At 41.5% G+C, this 17,292-nt stretch overlaps 1 protein-coding gene across 1 annotated transcript in view; it reads right to left on the bottom strand.

Moving 5' to 3' along the window:
- LOC139311058 (transient receptor potential cation channel subfamily V member 6-like) overlaps positions 1–13,745 on the bottom strand; it is a 102,079-nt gene extending 88,334 nt beyond the window's left edge. The window contains exon 1 of the mRNA XM_070935388.1: positions 13,618–13,745. Coding sequence (XP_070791489.1) covers positions 13,618–13,745 — 128 coding nt within the window. The remainder of the gene's footprint in view (positions 1–13,617) is intronic.
- Between the last annotated feature and the right edge of the window lie 3,547 nt (positions 13,746–17,292).

Raw genomic sequence — 17,292 nt, 5'->3', positions numbered from 1 at the left:
CAGGCTCAATTATGGTCATAAATCAAGGACTACCTGTAAAAGGCAAACTAAAAGACGGAAAGGTCAAACTAGGACTGAACAGGTAACCAACTTAAAGTATGCAGAATGTGGTTTGAAACCACAGCAGCTTTCAAAGTGTGCAGCATGTTTCTTTTCTTATGGGGCTGTTATTATTACTAACAAACAAAAGAGTGACACAGAATGTAAGATGTTGCTGCCATAGTATTACGCCAGTTTCAGTTATTCAACAGTCTATTGAACAACAGTCTAGCATTCCGTTGCAACATCAGTTTATTTACCTGATTCTAATCCTTCCTCCATTTCTCTCCTTAACACATTTCTGATGGGAGTTTGTGTATGTGCGTGTGTGTGTTTGCACATGTGCACATATATCTGTGATTTTAGTTTCTGTGCAGTACTGAGTTATGTTTCTGCCAATTTCTGCAACATCATAACTCTTCCCCAGTGGTATTGGTTTTAAAGCTGAAGGACTTGTTTTTCAACATTTTCCCCACCTTCTCTTTTAACCCCAGGGAGGGAAGATTTGCACACAGGAAAGAAGTTGCCTCCCATTGACAGCACTATTTAAACCAGGGGTCTTCAACCTTAGCAACTTTAAGACTTGTGGACTTCAACTCCCATAATTCCTGGGAGTTGAAGTCCACAAATCTTAAAGCTGCTAAGGTTGAAGACCCCTGGTTTAAACAGAGTAAGTGTGGGAAGACATGGCAGCTCGCTGATTGTGGCTCTATCATCATCTGCAAAAGCACCGCAATTAAACAGCAAAACTAGCACTTTATTAAACTATGCAACCCACTCCTCATAGCCCTTTTATATGAATATATTAATTATTTAGGCACATCAAACCATTCCCTTGTGAAGTTCTCAAATACATCAAAGCTAACATCCCTTTCATTCTGAACTTGACTCCTGATGCCTTCACTGGTAGCAGTACAGAAACAATCTCCCACTGAGATCTTCCAAGATTTTTTTAATTTTTTTTTACTTTCCAATCTAGCCTCCAGTCCTGATATCCCCTAGAGTTCTCCCATACAATTATTAATCAGGCCTGACTCTAATCAACTTTTATGAGATCAATCAGGGTCAGTTATATGCTGCCACCTACTGGTATACATTGTTAATAGAGGATACTTCAGTACTTTAGCTCTAAGTATAACCAATAATGACATTTTCTGATAAATATCTAAAGTAATTAAGTATTCCAATAAACAATAAATAGACTCATATGAGGCCATCTGAGAAAATGCCCCAAAGACATATGCTTTAAAGATTTAAAGGCTAAATTGAACTTAATCTTTATTGTCACGATAGCTTTATCATTAGTCTTTTCTATTGTTCTCTAACAAAAATGAATGGAATGTCAGTCAGCTCACTCTAAAGCACAGACTGGAGATTAATTGCATGATACTGGAATCTGGAGACTTCATTGCTTTCCTCCCATGATAATCTTTGAAGCTGTTGGTTGGTTGGTTGGTTGGGTTGCTGTTTACATTTTGTGAAGTAGCCTCTTGAAATCCAGGTTCTGGGGCAACTATGACAACTTTATGACCCGTGAACTTCAATTCCCAGAATTTCATGTTGGTTCAAGAATTCTTGAAGTTGAAGTCCTCAGGTCCTAAAGTTGTCATAGTTGCCCACCCATAATATAGGGTTTCCTGCTTGAGGAGGGGGTTGGATTAGATGATATCCCTTCCAATTCTGTTATTCTATTGTTATTCTGTTCTCCTGTGTTCTGTTATTCAAAAGATCACTGAGGAGGAAGAGAACAATCTCTTTAAAAATGTCAGCATCCATGTTTGTATTTTATCGTTCAACACCAAGCAATGATTCAAGATCAATGTATCTGATATTACCTAATTCTTATTTCCCCATTTGCTTTCCTGCTCTCCTACATTCTCACAGTGTGTTTTGAATGTACACTTCTATTCCTATTAGATTATGCGTTGTGATCTAGATCCTGCAAGGATTCCTTGAAATCACTTTGATCAAGAAACAAAGCAGCATGATGTTCAGGATATCTTTTCCTCAGGAGGATTTAAAGTAAATGAGAGTATAATACCTTTAAGCATCCAGGTGAGCCGGAGCCCAAGTAAAATACCTGAGTGTTTAAAAGCCTTCATATATATGGCAATGATTTAGTACTGCATCAGGTCTCAGCCTGGTGTCCTCAGATCCTGGGATTACAGAATGGCTACAATTCCCATACATATCCAAATTATTTCATTAACATGTATAACGAGCACAATACACTCAGAGCAAGTATATGAGCTAAAATAAACTTCTGGATTCAACAACTCTCACCTCAGCTTTGAATTTACTAGCTAGTCATCAGGCCAAACAGTAGCCATAGGTTTCCATTTTCTTTACCCGGTTTCCACTTCTGCAACAATCCATATAATAGAGATGTCCAACCTTATCTTATCCTTCCCAGAACCTTCTATCCCAGCAAAATATTAAAGCAACATTTTGCTTCTATAGTTTAAAAGTTTTCAAAAATGTTACACCATCATGCCCTTGCATAGATGGAAAATATCTAAAATGGGCAAACTTCATAAATGTTCAAGCAAGACGTGGGCTTGTGTTTTGTTATTGTTGTTGTTGTTTTGTTTTGCCTTCTTATATTTTGGAAGATAAACAGTACCATTGATAGGTGCTGCAGATGCTAAGATGCCAGGTGATTCTTCATTATGGTTTACCTCACAACCTATACATTGGTTCTGAAAAGCTTAGGTGATAATATATTTGTTAGTCTTGAAGTGAGTTTTATTTCTTTACATCTCAATAAGCCCTGACTACATTTCCAGGAGCAGACCTGCAAAGACAATCATTTTGGTCTAGTTGTTAAGTCCCCAAAAACCAGGAGACTGTACATTCTAGTCCTGCCTTAAGCATGAAAGCTAGTTATTATGTATTTTATTGAATAGCCCGAAGGCCTTTTCCCCCCCCCCAAAAAAAGGGGGGGGGAAGATAAAACAAATAGTTACAGAAATAACAGTGTAAAAATATATGGTATATGACATTAAAATTAATAATATCAAAGTTCAATAACTAAATTTCCAAAACTAGATAACCCAAATAAGATAGCTCCTCTCTAACTCAGCTCGTCTTTCTTACAATCAATGATGAAAGCTAGTTGAGTGACTTTGGTCCAGTCACTCTCTCTCAACTCACCTCACCTCACAGAGTTGTTCTTGTGGGGAAAATAGAGAAAGAAAGAAGTATCAGGTATGGTTGCAGCCTTGAGTTATCTTTAAGTATAATAAAGACAGGATAAAAAATCTAATCTATAATCTAATCTAATCTAATCTAATTATCCAATATGTTCTATGCAAGCATCAATATCCACATGTATGGGATGGGAGGTTTTTTGAACACAGAAACTATTTGCAAGAGACCAACAACTAATTCTGAGGCAGGATTGCACTACTATCTTAACCCCACCAATGAACAGCAGTGTCACACATAGTGGGATATATAAATATAGCCTTTTCCCCTCCACACTTTTATTCTAATTTTGCATTTAATATTCAAACTGTGTCAGGTCATTAAGTTTGAGTACTTTCCCTGGGGCAATGTTTGAGCTGTAAAATACTTTGGCTTTGGGCTGTTTGAGCACTATAATTAAACCTTAGATTTTTATCAAAGCTAAAAGATGACAGCAATAGATAAAAACCCAACTCCTTCTGAACAATTCATAGTTGAATGACTGTTGTGTCAACATTCTGTAAATGCTATTGAGAAATGACATACAGAGCACCACATTCCTTAGCCAGCCCTTCTGTCTTGTTTTCTTTGGAAAGAAAAAAAAAAAAGCAAGTGTAACAGCTAGTTGCTCATGAAATTTGGTTTTAAAAACATGACTGGCCTCCCTGCTTTTCAAGTTTGTAGAATTCACATTTAGGTAGGTCTTAAATTTAAGTCCACAAGCCAAAGCTAGCAATAACAAGCAAAGAAGGTTATACATTTGGCAAGCATACCCTGTGGTACAATTTGGGTTTAAAATCCTGACTAAAAGACTGAGCCTTGGTAACCTGAATGGACTATCATGTTTACAACGCCATTAAAAGCTATAAATAATGCAGGGTAAAACACATCACTTTCTACCCTAGTGCATTTGAACATCCTGATTTTGATTGCTTTACATCAGGGGTGTCAAACTCAATTTCATTGAAGGCCGCATCAGGGTTGTGTTTGAACTTGAGGGGCCAGGCTGGGCGTGGCCAGGGTGGGCATGGCCAGCTCGACGTCACTCATGTCAGAGGCACCTGTGGTGGCCCGAGCACTCTGCCAGCGGAAATAGGCTCCCGAGCTCCATTTTCAGCTGCCACGGCCTCCTGCAACCCACTGCCAGTGAAAATGGAGCTCGAGAGGGCTACACACAGCCCTCCTGAGCTCCGTTTTCACTGGCAGAAGCACTGCAGGCCAATCCTTTGAGGTTTCCAGGGCAGCCCCATGGGCCCCATGGATCCATCCCCTGGTCCTTGAGTTTGACACCCCTGATTTACATCATTTCCGCAACGAGCCCTTTACGGCAAAGCACCTGAAGTCATTGTTTTGCCTAGGAAAGCTCTAGGTTTGATTTTCAGCATCTTCCTGCAAAATGAGAAAACACCATTTCAGATAGACAATTGGTAACTAGGTGGACCAAGAGTTTGCCTTAGAACAAGGCTGCTTTCTCTGGCAGCATAATGGCCATCACCACAGTTCAAAATGCCCTCCTGTCATGAACATGCTGGAGAGTTTTAGACATAGTGCAGTCTGTCCTATCTCTACTATGGGAAAAACAGAAAACACTTGTTCTAAGTGGTGCTCATTAAGGAACTGTACAACCCAAGACATTAGGGTTGCTTTAATCCTCTCCCCAAACTTTATGCTGGAATATTTGTTTTTCTGTTTGGTGCCTCCTCCCTAGCAAAATTTGTTACAAGATGTCCTGCACCTCTAACGTCCTCTTTTCTATAAATCTTCCCAGAATAACTAAGTGTATACAAATTCCCATTCGTTTTTATAGCCTATTGAATGAAAAGAAAGGCAAGTCCTGTTTTGCCTTCAGCAAATATTTTCAGCAATGATGCCTGGACCAAGTATTTGCCCTTGACAAGTGAGGCGTGCATGGTGGAAATTGCTCCTCCAGAATCCCTCCAGGCCACTACTGGATGACTACTCATTCTCACGTCTCCTTGCCTCATGGCTGACATAGCATCCACATTGATGTACGGAAGTGTTTATTTGGAGGTTTTGCTGGCCCTTGAGTTTTATATTTAATTTGTCAACTTGGGCTTTCATTTTGGAGTAATCCTTGAGGTGCTTCACTTCTATGCATTTTAAGTATAAGGAGCAGTGGTGAAATTCAGCCGGCTCTATCCGGATTGTGTGATCCGGTAGCGCTGGCGGCGGGAGGCTCCGTCCACCTGCCCGGACGTCATCACATCCCGTTTTTTACCCTCTGCACATGCACAGAAGGCTCTAGGTGCGCACTCTCACATTTGCAAACTGGTAGCGAAGGTAAGTGAATACCATCCCTGATAAGGAGGCTGCTGTACCCTCTGATGGTGGGCTGGATAGTATTTGATATGCTCTTGAGTGTAGACTGTAGTGTAGATTTTATTAAGAACATAAGAAATGTTGTGCAGATTTGAAACAAAGTCCACATTACTTGGAAGGATCTCATCACTAGGCCACTTGGTAAAGAAAAAACAAACTATGTTTTCTTAGGCCTTGTGCATACATACATTTCCTCCTGCCAGTGGTTCTCCTAACTTGCCATTTCTTTAAAATATTGAAGTCTGAGGTCAAGTTTTGTTACTGCCTTCCTCCTCCTGGCACATTCAATAATGACAAATCTAGAGTCCCACTTTCAGCATACAGCTTTCTGGTTCATTTCTGGTTCATTTAGCCTAGCTGTCTCTACTCTGTAGATGTCCTGGGAGGTGCAAGATGGAGAAGACAATTCAATCATTTCGGCTGCTAAGCGGTGTTAAGCAAGAATGTGGCAGGAGCTGTTGACCATGAATCAATCAGAGTTATTTGCGATTCTGGCTTAGAGTCAGATGTAAAATGCAAAATAGGAGGTCAGGAAAGGACAATTTTCTCTCTCTCAAGAATTGTATTCCTTCAAAAGTAATGTGTTGGATCCCTGAAGCTGGAGGGAGCTACAATTAAAATTAATGGTGGGAAAGCGGTACGGCCACTCTTTCCAGTATTCCTGTTTATTTCTTTATAAAAAATTGTCTTCTGCTCCCCACACCGTAGACTGGCAGTGAAGGTGCAGATAGACATCTGACTGTTCTCCACAAATTGAGGAGATAGTGAATATGGCCTCATCTATAAATCAAATAATACATGAGAGCATTCCAAGTTATCCTTAGTTACTATTAGGTGGAAAGTTATGTTATGGTTGCTTGAAAACCTCTCAGTGGATTTACAAAGCTCACAAGCAGATATAGAGTTTTCTATCAGGATTCAGCTATCTCCTTTTCCTGGGTATGCCATTAAGTTCCACTCTGCCCTTAGAGTTACACTCCTCTCAATTGCCAGCTCATTCTCTGCCGATTACAGATGATGGTTCTCCCTTGTTTGCTTGCAGGAAGAGAAGGAAGTCAGTGATGCTTTTAAATAATACTTTTGCAAACTTTACCTCTCTCTAAGTCACCTGGTGCCTGCCTCTTGTCTCATTTATAAGCCCCCTTGGAGAAGGAATCACCATTAAGGACCAGATGGCCAATGGTGTTCCAATTTAGCCAAAAAAGTAAATAATAGCCCGTAATAATTAATTTACCTATCACCACAAAGTATCATCTGAAGAAAAGCAAGAGGAGAATAAAACACTGGTTTGGCTGTGATATCTCAACAAGAGATGTGGATCCATCACGTAATAATGTTCCATTTTGCATAAAATGATCTTAGCAGAAAGAAGCCAGAGCCTGCCATACTGGAGAAAACAGGCTTGATTCCCTTCCTGAGACATTACACAATCTGGCAAAGCCTATATTAAAACACATGACAGCAGGTTTCACCCAATGTCTCCTTTTGGAATGAAAGTTCATAACTAACTGCAAGGTTTGGCTGTCTAGATCTCTGCACGTAGATACAAATCTTTATGGGATAACCAGAGTTCCCCTTATACCAAGTACAAGAAAAATAGTAGGCAAATATGATATGATTTCCTTTTAATTATTTTGAGTCTGGGAAGTTTTGACTACGAAAACAATCTGCCTTTTTTTTTTCTCAGAATTTTATGGGGATTCAAAAGTGGAGCCACTTAAAATTTGCCCCATTTGTACTATGTGTATATCTAAGAAAGGAACATTTGTTAGGAAAATGGGACATCTCTCAAAGCATATGACTCAAAAATCTTATTCCCAAGTGCTCTTGAGTATAAGAGTGCTGGAAATGTGAAAGAACATGCACACTACCTTATGCACAAAAAGGAAAATTCTACTCACACCCAACAAGAATCTTGCATTACACACTAAACCCACCATAAAAGGAACCACTTCTGAGGTACCTCTAAAGCAGGTGTCAAACTCGATTTCATTAAGGGCCCATCAGGATTGTGTTTGACCTTGGGGGCCAGGTGATCGTGGCCAGGGTGGGCATGGTCAGCTCAATGTCACTCATGTCGGGGGTACCTGTGGTGGCCCAAGCACTCTGTCAGTAAAAACGGATCTCTGGAGGCTGCAACAGCCTCCTGCAACCCTCTGCCAGTGAAAACGGAGCTCAGGAGGGCCGCATGCGAGCTTCGTTTTCACTGGTAGAGAGTTGCAGAAGGCCGTCACAGCCTCCTGAGATCCATTTTTGCTGGCAGTGGCATCACGGGCCGGTCTTTCACTGTTTCCAGGGTGGCCCTCCGGGCCAGATTTAAGCATCTCGTCTTGAGTTTGACACCCCTTTAACCCAGCTTAAAGGCTGCCCTCCAAGGAACAATGAGTTCTTGAGTTCCCAACAGAGAAGCCTTCAGCAAAAATAATAAAGTAATCTGGTGGCACCTCAAACAAAATGAAATGTCTTGAATTTTATCTAAGTAGCTGCTGTTAACGGGGTAGAGGGAATAGTGAAAGGAGAGATCCACGGGAAGTGAAATGTAAGAGTATAGGCAGTGAAATTAAGGAAAGAGGTAATTAACCAAGCAGTTGTTGCATGTGAAATACACCCATTCTTGGACTGATGAGCCTTTATTTTATAATTAAATACCTCACATCAGAGACTAGCATCACTTACGTCGACTGCCATAAAGTGCTCTAAATTGAGCTACCTTTTGCAATAACCCAAAAGCTGCAACTGGTACAAGGTGCCATGACAACATGATGGGATAGACTACAGGCAAGAATAAAATGATGTACTGTAAGTCATTGCTTTGATAGCAGAGATCCAATTCAAGGGTTTGGCTATCATCGACCTTCTATGATCTAAGATTGGGTTATATCAGTCAATTCCTTGGCAGAGTTGAATCTGTCCATCCAGTCTGATCAATGAGAGGGGACTTGTTGCTGCTTCCTTATCCCTTTAAAATGTACAGGATGTGGTCCTTTTCTAGCCTGATTCCCCCTTAATAAAATATCTGCGCCCCTCCCTCCCCCCGAGATATGCATGGCTTCTGCCAGCATATTAAAACCAGATAAAAGCATTTTCATGCCAGCAAGCACTTGGTTCTTACTTTATTTACTGTATGGGTGCCTCTGATGATATTTATACATTGTTTATTGATGTTTCACATTAACATCGTCAACATATATCTCCATTCATAATCATTACAAAAACAGGTGAAAGAAAACTGGCTTATGCTGGAAATATATGTAATAGCCTACTGATGGTTTTAATTTAATGGCTTTATTGTATATTTATAATATACAATAAATTTATATTTGATTTATATTTGATTTGACTTTTCTGTATCCTACCGAGAGCCACCAAGATGGGGCCAGTCTATAAATGTTATAATAAATATAATAGTAGCAGTAATAAATAATTGCCACGTGACTTGAAACTACATGTAGTTCTCGGTTAGCAACCAAAATTTTGATTTAGTCATTAATTAAAGCAGTCACTAACTGAAACCATATCTGTGCTTAGTATCTTACTGTAGCTTTCCTTTACTTTACAGACCTGTGAAGGTGAAAAATGCACACCTTGGTCACAAAGTTACTTTTTCATCACTGTTGTAACTCTGAACTGTCTTTGTATAAGTCAGTTGTTAAATGGGGACTTAGAAGCCTTATATATTAGGAATTCAGACTAAGGCACACATCATCTATTACTTATTTGAACAATGCTTGATTTATATTTTCTGTGGAAGCAAAAATTACAGTAAAGAATACTGGTAACAATTAAAAATTATTTAGCAAGACCTGGCCTTGCCTTGCCATATTTTCTTTCTGATTCTTTAATCCATCATGGGTTCATAATAACAGATGCTTAAAATCTTCCTGGGTGTTAGTGAAACTAAATTCTTCCATAACTTTGAGTAGGAGTATTATTACTGTAATGTCATAATACAATACTCCAAAGATATTCTCATTCCAAGCCATTATCTTATTTATGAGGTCATTAATGATTAAAAATAAAAGGTAACACCTTCCATTCTAAATGTATACTTGCACCTTTGTCCAAGTTTTTAGACCCATATATCATGATGGAAAAACAAGTTTCTCTGAGAGTAAACTTCTTCAGTGTGATTCCTTTTAGAGATAGTTGGACTCTAACTTCCATAGTTTATAGTCAGCATGATTAGTTAAATGATAATCCAGCTATGGAATGATTGGAACTGAAATCCCACACAGTTTGAGGGCATCAGGTTGTGCTAGAGCAGGGGTCTCCAAACTTGGCAGCTTTAAGATTTATGGACTTCAATTTCCAGAAAGCCAGCTATGCTGGCTGAAGAATTCTGGGAGTTGAAGTCCACAAGCCTTAAAGTTGCCAAGTCTGGAGTCCCCTGTGTCAGAAGGCTTTAGGAATGAAGCAGAGCAACTGCACCCAAATCTCGACTTTAAAATGTTGCTAAGGATAAAATACTGAGTCTATAAACATGGCAATGGGAATAGAACGAGAATCATCTGGGTTCAAATTCCCAAAGTAAAAGTCACAAAGTGACTTTGGCACATCTATGGCTTTTCAGTTTAATCTGTTCCACAAGCCAATGAATGGAAGAATCCCCAAGCAAATGGAACTTCATCTCAGGAAGGAAGAAACACAAAAGTTGTAAGTAGAAAGCAAAGACCGAATAAAAATATTTAAGTAGGCCTTAGAGTACACCATGTTCTGAAGTGGAGGAAAAGTACCCCACGAGTGAGCACTATACCCACTCCTCATGTGATGGCTCATCTGACAGATCAAAATAGTTGTGCAATCATGCTGTGTCACTTCCCTGGGTACTCTATTATTCATTTCTTCACATCTCTTGCAATCCTCCATAAGCAGGGGTGGGTTCTACTTAACTTTACTACCGGTTCGCAACGGGAGAGCGTGCGCGCTTCTGCACATGCGCAGATCGCCAAATATGATGTCAGGGCGGGTGGATGGAGCCTCCCACTTTTACTACTGGTTCTCAAGAACCGGACAGAACCAGGAGCAACCCACCACTGCCCACAAGATATTAGAAACACAACTCTCCTTACAGATATTCTCTTTTAGTCTTTCTTCTGTGCCATTTCTCCACCCCCTTATCCCTTCAATTACTCTCACTGAAGTGTGCAACTGCTTCTCGGCCTACCTGAAACCACGCTCGGAATGAATGGATGCACCACAGATTATCATAGATCAATGATAAATAATTGAGGGATGTTCCCATGACTATTTAATGAAACGTGTTTTGTTTCCAGAGGCAAGAACCTGTAACTTAGTGGAGCAGGAAATATTTCATTCAGTGTTTTGGCTGGAATGAGAAGACATGGCTCCTTGACAGACTATAATACAAGAAATGGAAATAGATGATTAAAAACGCCTAATTTGTTTTCACAGTTAAAGCACTGATATCTTATGGTTTATGCAAAAAAGCAACAAGAAAACTCTTGCTCTGTTCCTTATTAAACATGGTACAAAATAGAAAATCATAAATTGCATTAAAGTAGCCAATCTGCTTTCCCCATCTGTCCCTACAGTACACAATCCATGGCAGTATCACTTTGGATCCTGGCATCCACTGTAAGCAGCAGAGAAATGGAAGGAGTTTAAAGAATGGCAGCCTACATCATAATGTGTTGGCACTAAAAATAAAAAAGGATGGAAAATCTCATTGCTAAATGATCAAAAAGAGCCTAGTATCAATCCTCAAGATTCCTTATATTATATTTAACAGGACATATTCTGAACATTGTACAAAACAAAGTGCTGCCCCAAAATAGATTATGGGGTATTTATAAATGTGTCTGTCCCATTCTTTGACCAGGCAATCAAAGTAAATGTTCAGCAACCATTGCCTCTTCCAACATCTCACTTGACTCTGAATTCACTCTGAGACACTAAAAGCTCTGTGTGCTTATATCACCCAAATAGATGGTCTCATTAGTCTACATCACTTTGACAGACCTAGTCTGGACCAAATAAGTAGCAGTACAGATAGGATAAACAATCTGGTTCCATTTGAGACAGTGGCAGATTCTAGTAGTGTCCTGCAAAGCTAGATACATTTAAATACCAATATCTTTTAAAATCCCACAATATGTATTTTGATTTACACCAATAGGTTTGCATAAAAAGTGCCCCTCAATCCATTCTTCCACCTCACGTGTTACCATATCCCAAATAAAGCGCAGCAGTGTAATGTCTCATCTCAAAGTCACAGCTTCATTAATGACTATCAAGCCAACCAAGAAAGATGCTCAATCCTTTCTTTGTTAGGTATCCTCATGAGGGTACTTTTAAAGGAAAGGTAAAGACAGACAAAGTCATCCATGCAGATTTCATGGAATTCTATGGAGGTAGTTTGTCCACCTAGCAGTTTGAAAGCATGCAACTGTGACTAGATGAGCAGGTACCATATGACTTTCGCATATAGTCATGCTGGCCACATGACCACAGAAATGGTCTTTGGACATCACTGGCTCTCTTGGCCAAGAAATGGAGATGAGCACCATGTCTTAGAGTCAGAGACAACTGACAGGGAAATCTTTACCTTTTTTTCAACTTTTAGGTTACCATTGCCCTCTTCCAGAACATCCTTATTTCCCAAACTTACCCACAGCCATGGAATTCCCTAGTGGGTCTCAATCCAAACGTTCATCAGGCTCAATCCTGCTTGACACATTCAATGTTGGCCTTTCCAGGTAGACCAGACAAGAAAAATGACCAGATCAGCTAATTTTATTTTATCTTACAATAATATAGTCTTGCAAGCCTAATAGTACAAATCTCCACTGCCTCTTTTACAGCCTGATAAATTAGGGAAGGTTCCTTTCTGAGTTTCTTTCTCTTCCCGTTATGCAGCTGTGGGCTATGCCTCTCTTATCTGATCATTCCATAAGTAGAAATTCTTGGGAAATTGACTGTCTCGTGAATAACTCCATGGTATGAAGGGCTTTATAGATGACAACCAGCACCTTGAATTTCATCTGGAAACACACTAGGAGCAGGTGCAGCATGTGGAATAGTGGAGTGTACCAAGGTGCATCCATAAATTCCCCTGCCATCATGTTTTGGGCTTTCTGGATGTTCTCCAAGGGCAGCCCCATGTAAAGTGCATTGTAGTAATTCATTTGGTAGTTGACTAAGGCATGAGTGACTACAAACAGTGCCTCTCAATCCACGAAAGGGCACAATTGGCATACATGATTAAGTTGGCAAAAGCCCCACCAGTCACAGCTTCCAGTTGCTCGTCCAACATGAGCCACAAAAACAAACACACAAACAAATCTGGAAAAGATTAGAAGAATCAGCAGCACTCAATTTCTCCAAAGGGCCCGTCTTCAACCTTTGTTAAGCCGTGTCCTCTAGCTTTCTCTCCCAAATCTCAGCTGTCTAAATGCTGCTAGTTCTTTTGCTTAGAAGCCTGAATAATGTACGCCACCACAGGCTTAGGGGCATTGTCATACAGCAATTAATTCACACGTGGCAGCTTCAAAGAGAAAACCCTTAAGAAGCTGTGGTTAAATAGGGTCATCAATGTATTTTTTTTTCATGACAAGCTGAGACTGAACAAACACACAAAGCATAGAAAGAAAGACATTTTATCTCCTCTACCCTCTTGTCCCACCACAGAGTTCAGAAAAGGGATCCAAGTGTGTGCTTGGCTGCCTGTGGCACAGAATGCAGCCTTGTCTGCCTTTCAGGCAGCAGGTGCACTCAAGCTGGACTTGCTGAGATCTGGTTACAGCTTCTTCCCTGCCCAGGTATTTACCCTGCTCCCGATGGGGGAGAAAAAAGGTTTAAAAGTTTTTTCCCTCCCATCCAGGTATAACTCGGATGTGTGGCCAATCTTTTCTCCCGAAACCAAGGAAGGAGCTAGTAAAAATTGCGCGCGCGCGCCCTGGACGCGTTTCGCCAACCTTCTCTCTGGACGCGCTCCTGGGAACTCTCTTTTCATATTAAACTCAGTAACTCGCGGCACGTCTCCCTCCCCGACCTGCCTTCAGGATCTGGAGTGTCCTGGGTTGGAGGACCCACCTCTTCTGTTGCAACAGGTTGGTTTCGTCAAGTTTTCTGGCCCAGGATCTCTCTCCGCGTATCCTGCTAAGGAGCGCAGCCCAGAGCCTAGGGAAAAAGCCGCGGTCTCCGGGCAGCAGCATCCCCATCGCTGGGTTGGCTCAGTCTCAGCAGCGCATCCCCGAAGGGACGGTTCTTGTCGTCTCCTTCTTCTTCTTCCTCCTCCTCCTCCTCTTTCTCTCCTTCGTCCCCGTCCTCCTCCCTTCTGCCCGGCTGCCGGAGGCCAGCTCCAGTCTGGTCTGGAGACGGTTGAGTCTGCAGCTGACAGAGTCCGAAGCGGGGAGGTGGGGGTGGCGGTTGCAACATCTGGCTGCTGAGCGAGGCCGGTACCTGGCGGAGTCCCAGGAACAGGATCCGAGGGACAACCTGCCGGGGAGGAACCGAGAGGAGGAGGAGGAGGAGGAGAAGAAAGGAAGGCAGACCCGCCCAGCGCGACAGAAGTTTTTGTTGGCGTTTAAAGAGACCCGGAAAGAGGTTTGGGACGAAAGTATTTTTTGAGCTGTGGAATTATAGCTTTCCTTCTTCGGGCCTTCTTGATTATTCCTTTAAATCAGGGGTCTCCAACCTTGGCAATTTTAAGACTTGTGGACTTCAACTCCCAGAATTCCTCAGCCAGCAAAGTCCACAAGCAAAGCTGGCTGAGGAATTGTGGGAGTTGAAGTCCACAAGTCTTAAAGTTGCCAAGGTTGGGGACCCCTGATTTAAATTGTGATCTGTTAAATAGACTTCTACATCTCAAGTAGACCCATTCAAGTTGATAAGACCAACGTTATGCCCCAGACCTAGAAGGTACCCCTTCCTTTCAGAAACCATGTGGTTAGCAGAATTATTTTTCATTATTTAGTAAGTAACCTTTCCAGGTAGGCTAGTATACCACTTTTTTAATTCAGTTTTCAAACAAGGGAAACTGAAACATAGTTTCTATGAAACTATGTTTTCTATATGGTAAAGATCATGAAGAAAAGGCAAATATACGTGTGCCGGGATAATGTTGCAGGATCCAATCTGGGTCAATCAAGGGGACAGAGGTTTAGTATTCTGAGCTTTTGGACTCGTGCTGGAGCCCATCAGGGTACTTCTCTCTTACCACACATTCTGGTGAAAGAGAAGTACCCTGAGGGTGGGTCCTGCATGATTCCAAAAGCTCAGAAGACTAAACCTCTGGTCCCCGTAGTTGATCCAGATTGGATCCTGCATCATTAAGAGAGCCATTTGGATAAGTAGTGATTAAGACACCAGGCTAGAAACTGGGAAACTGGGAGTTTTAGTCCTGCCTGAGGCAAAAAGCCAGGTGGGTGAGCTTGGGCCAATTGTTTCCTTTCAGCCCTAAGAAGGAGACAATGGCAAACTACTTCTGAAGAAGCTACCAGGAGTCAACAATGACTTGAGGGCACCTCTTCCGTGCCCAAAAGGATTATTGAGAATTGTGGTCAAAGTGCAGTCTCTCACAAGCCACAAACTCTATTCTTGGTGACTGGTACATCTGGTTTTCAGCCCTGATGGTCCCATCCAAGCTCTGACCATCCCTCCTTATTCTCCCAAGTCCAGAGGAATTCCTCTAGTCCTGCCATCACAGAGAGAGGGATTATGAATCCCTTCCCATTTTGGATTGAAAGACCAAGGCCAGCCAGGTAAATGTTGCCACTTGGAAATGAATCCTAGTTTTGACATTGCAGGAGTGAACGGCACCAATTTTATAGGAAAAGCCAACATAGATGGAAGTGGGACTTCATTTGCTCATGGTATCAGCTGACTTCAGCCATTGGGACTTTCAGAACTGCTGTGATCAGTAAAGACTCACCTTGCGTTTTGATTTAAGATGAGGGTGAAAACTATTATAGATCTCATAACAATATTAGTACTGGAGAGAAAAGGCTACGAATGAAGAACAACAAGGACATTCTGGTTAACACGTCACCTACTTAACTCAAAGCATTTATGAGAAACACTAAACCTGCTGAATTTCTAGCTGGCACACAGTTGTGTTTACTTGGCAGAAAAAAGAAACCAAGGCAGCTTGCTTCATAATTTCATAAGTCCATAATTTTTATGGGGCACTTTTTTTTTTTAGCTGAAGTGAGTTTTCGATCGTGGCATTTCAGATCACTCACACAGAGCATAAAGGGAAGACAAGTTTGACTTCTCCTTGAAGTATTTGTACCTGAGAATGTAACTAATCTCCGTAAACATGGCCACTTCTTTCTTCACAGACTCTTGAGCATTTGGCTGTTCCATGGTACATTGAAAGACAACCCAAGAAGCTTTTGTGTCAAGATCCTTCATTATGTAAGTTTTCTTGAACCACTTTCAGCAGTTCTCAGTCCTGGAAGAATTTAGAAAAACTAAGCTTGTTTATTGCATTGTGAGCCACCCAGAGTCATTTTGGAATTGGGTGTTGCCTAAATGAAATCAATCAATCAATAATTCTTGAGAATTCAATGTGCACATTTATTTTATGTATTGTTATATAAACAATACATACATTGTTATATTTACACCCTACTTTTATTTTCTGCAACTCAAAGTGGTGCTTCCCCACCCACAACTGTTCTCCCACAACGACAATCCTGAGAGGTGGGCTAGGGAAACAGACAGAGACAGAGACAGAGAGAGACAGACACACAGACACAATTTGGGGCCAAAGCAGGAGTGAAATCCAGCAGGTTCTGACAGGTTCTGGAGAACCGGTAGTGGAAATTTTGAGTAGTTCAGAGAACCGGTAGCATAAATTTTGAGTTGTTCGGAGAATTGGCAAATACCACCTCTGGCTGACCCCAGAGTGGAGTGGGAATAGAGATTTTGCAATATCCTTCCCCCAGGAGTGGGGAGGGAATGGGGATTTTGTAGTATCCTTCCCCTGGAGTGGGGTGGGAATGGAGATTTTGCAGTATCCTTCCCATGCCATGCCCACCAAGCCATGCCCACCAAGCCATGCCACGCCCACCAAGCCACGCCCACAGAACCGATAGTAAAAAAAATGGATTTCACCACTGGGCCAAAGTCATTCAGCAGGCTTTGTTCCTTAAGGGAGGATTAGAACTCATGATCTGAGTTTTAGTCCAGCATTTTAACTACTTTAGCACACTGACTCTCTCATGTTCAGACACTGCTTCTAAAAAAAAATCCACCTTTGAAATGATCTCATCAGAAACAGGTATTCTCACTTAAAAGGGGAATATGGTTATGATTAACTTGTAACATGAAATATGCATGTATTCCTTGATTTTTGAATAACACATATACAGCAGTGGTGGGTTCCTCCCGGTTCGGCCCAGTTCGGCCGAGGAGGTAGCGGTGACGATATGACGTCACAAAACCGGTTCTGCCCCCCCGCCCCCCCACCCCCTTGTTATTCTTACCTTTTATTTGGCCCCACCCCCAATCTATTGCTGCCTCCTAAGTCCCAGCTGATGGGCTATAAGGAAAAAAACTGTTTAAACTCTTGCTGCGGGGCTTCAAAGGGCCGCCCTACAGCTGATCAGTGGTAAAAGGCAGTTTGGTGGTAGACCGGTGCCTCCAAAAACAAATGAGCAGATCGATGCCTGCAAAAATAAATGGGTAGACCTGTGCCTGCAAAAATACATGAGTAGACCAGTGCCTGCAAAAATAAGTGGGTAGACTGGTACAGCACTGCAA

The sequence above is a fragment of the Pituophis catenifer genome, unplaced genomic scaffold (genome assembly GCF_029215685.1).
Source record: "Pituophis catenifer annectens isolate HBS135680 unplaced genomic scaffold, rPitCat1.0.hap2 SCAF_2, whole genome shotgun sequence".
In the NCBI taxonomy this organism is placed as follows: domain Eukaryota; kingdom Metazoa; phylum Chordata; class Lepidosauria; order Squamata; family Colubridae; genus Pituophis; species Pituophis catenifer.
Note: the sequence above shows the minus strand (reverse complement) of the source record. Positions and strands in the feature narration are given on the sequence as shown.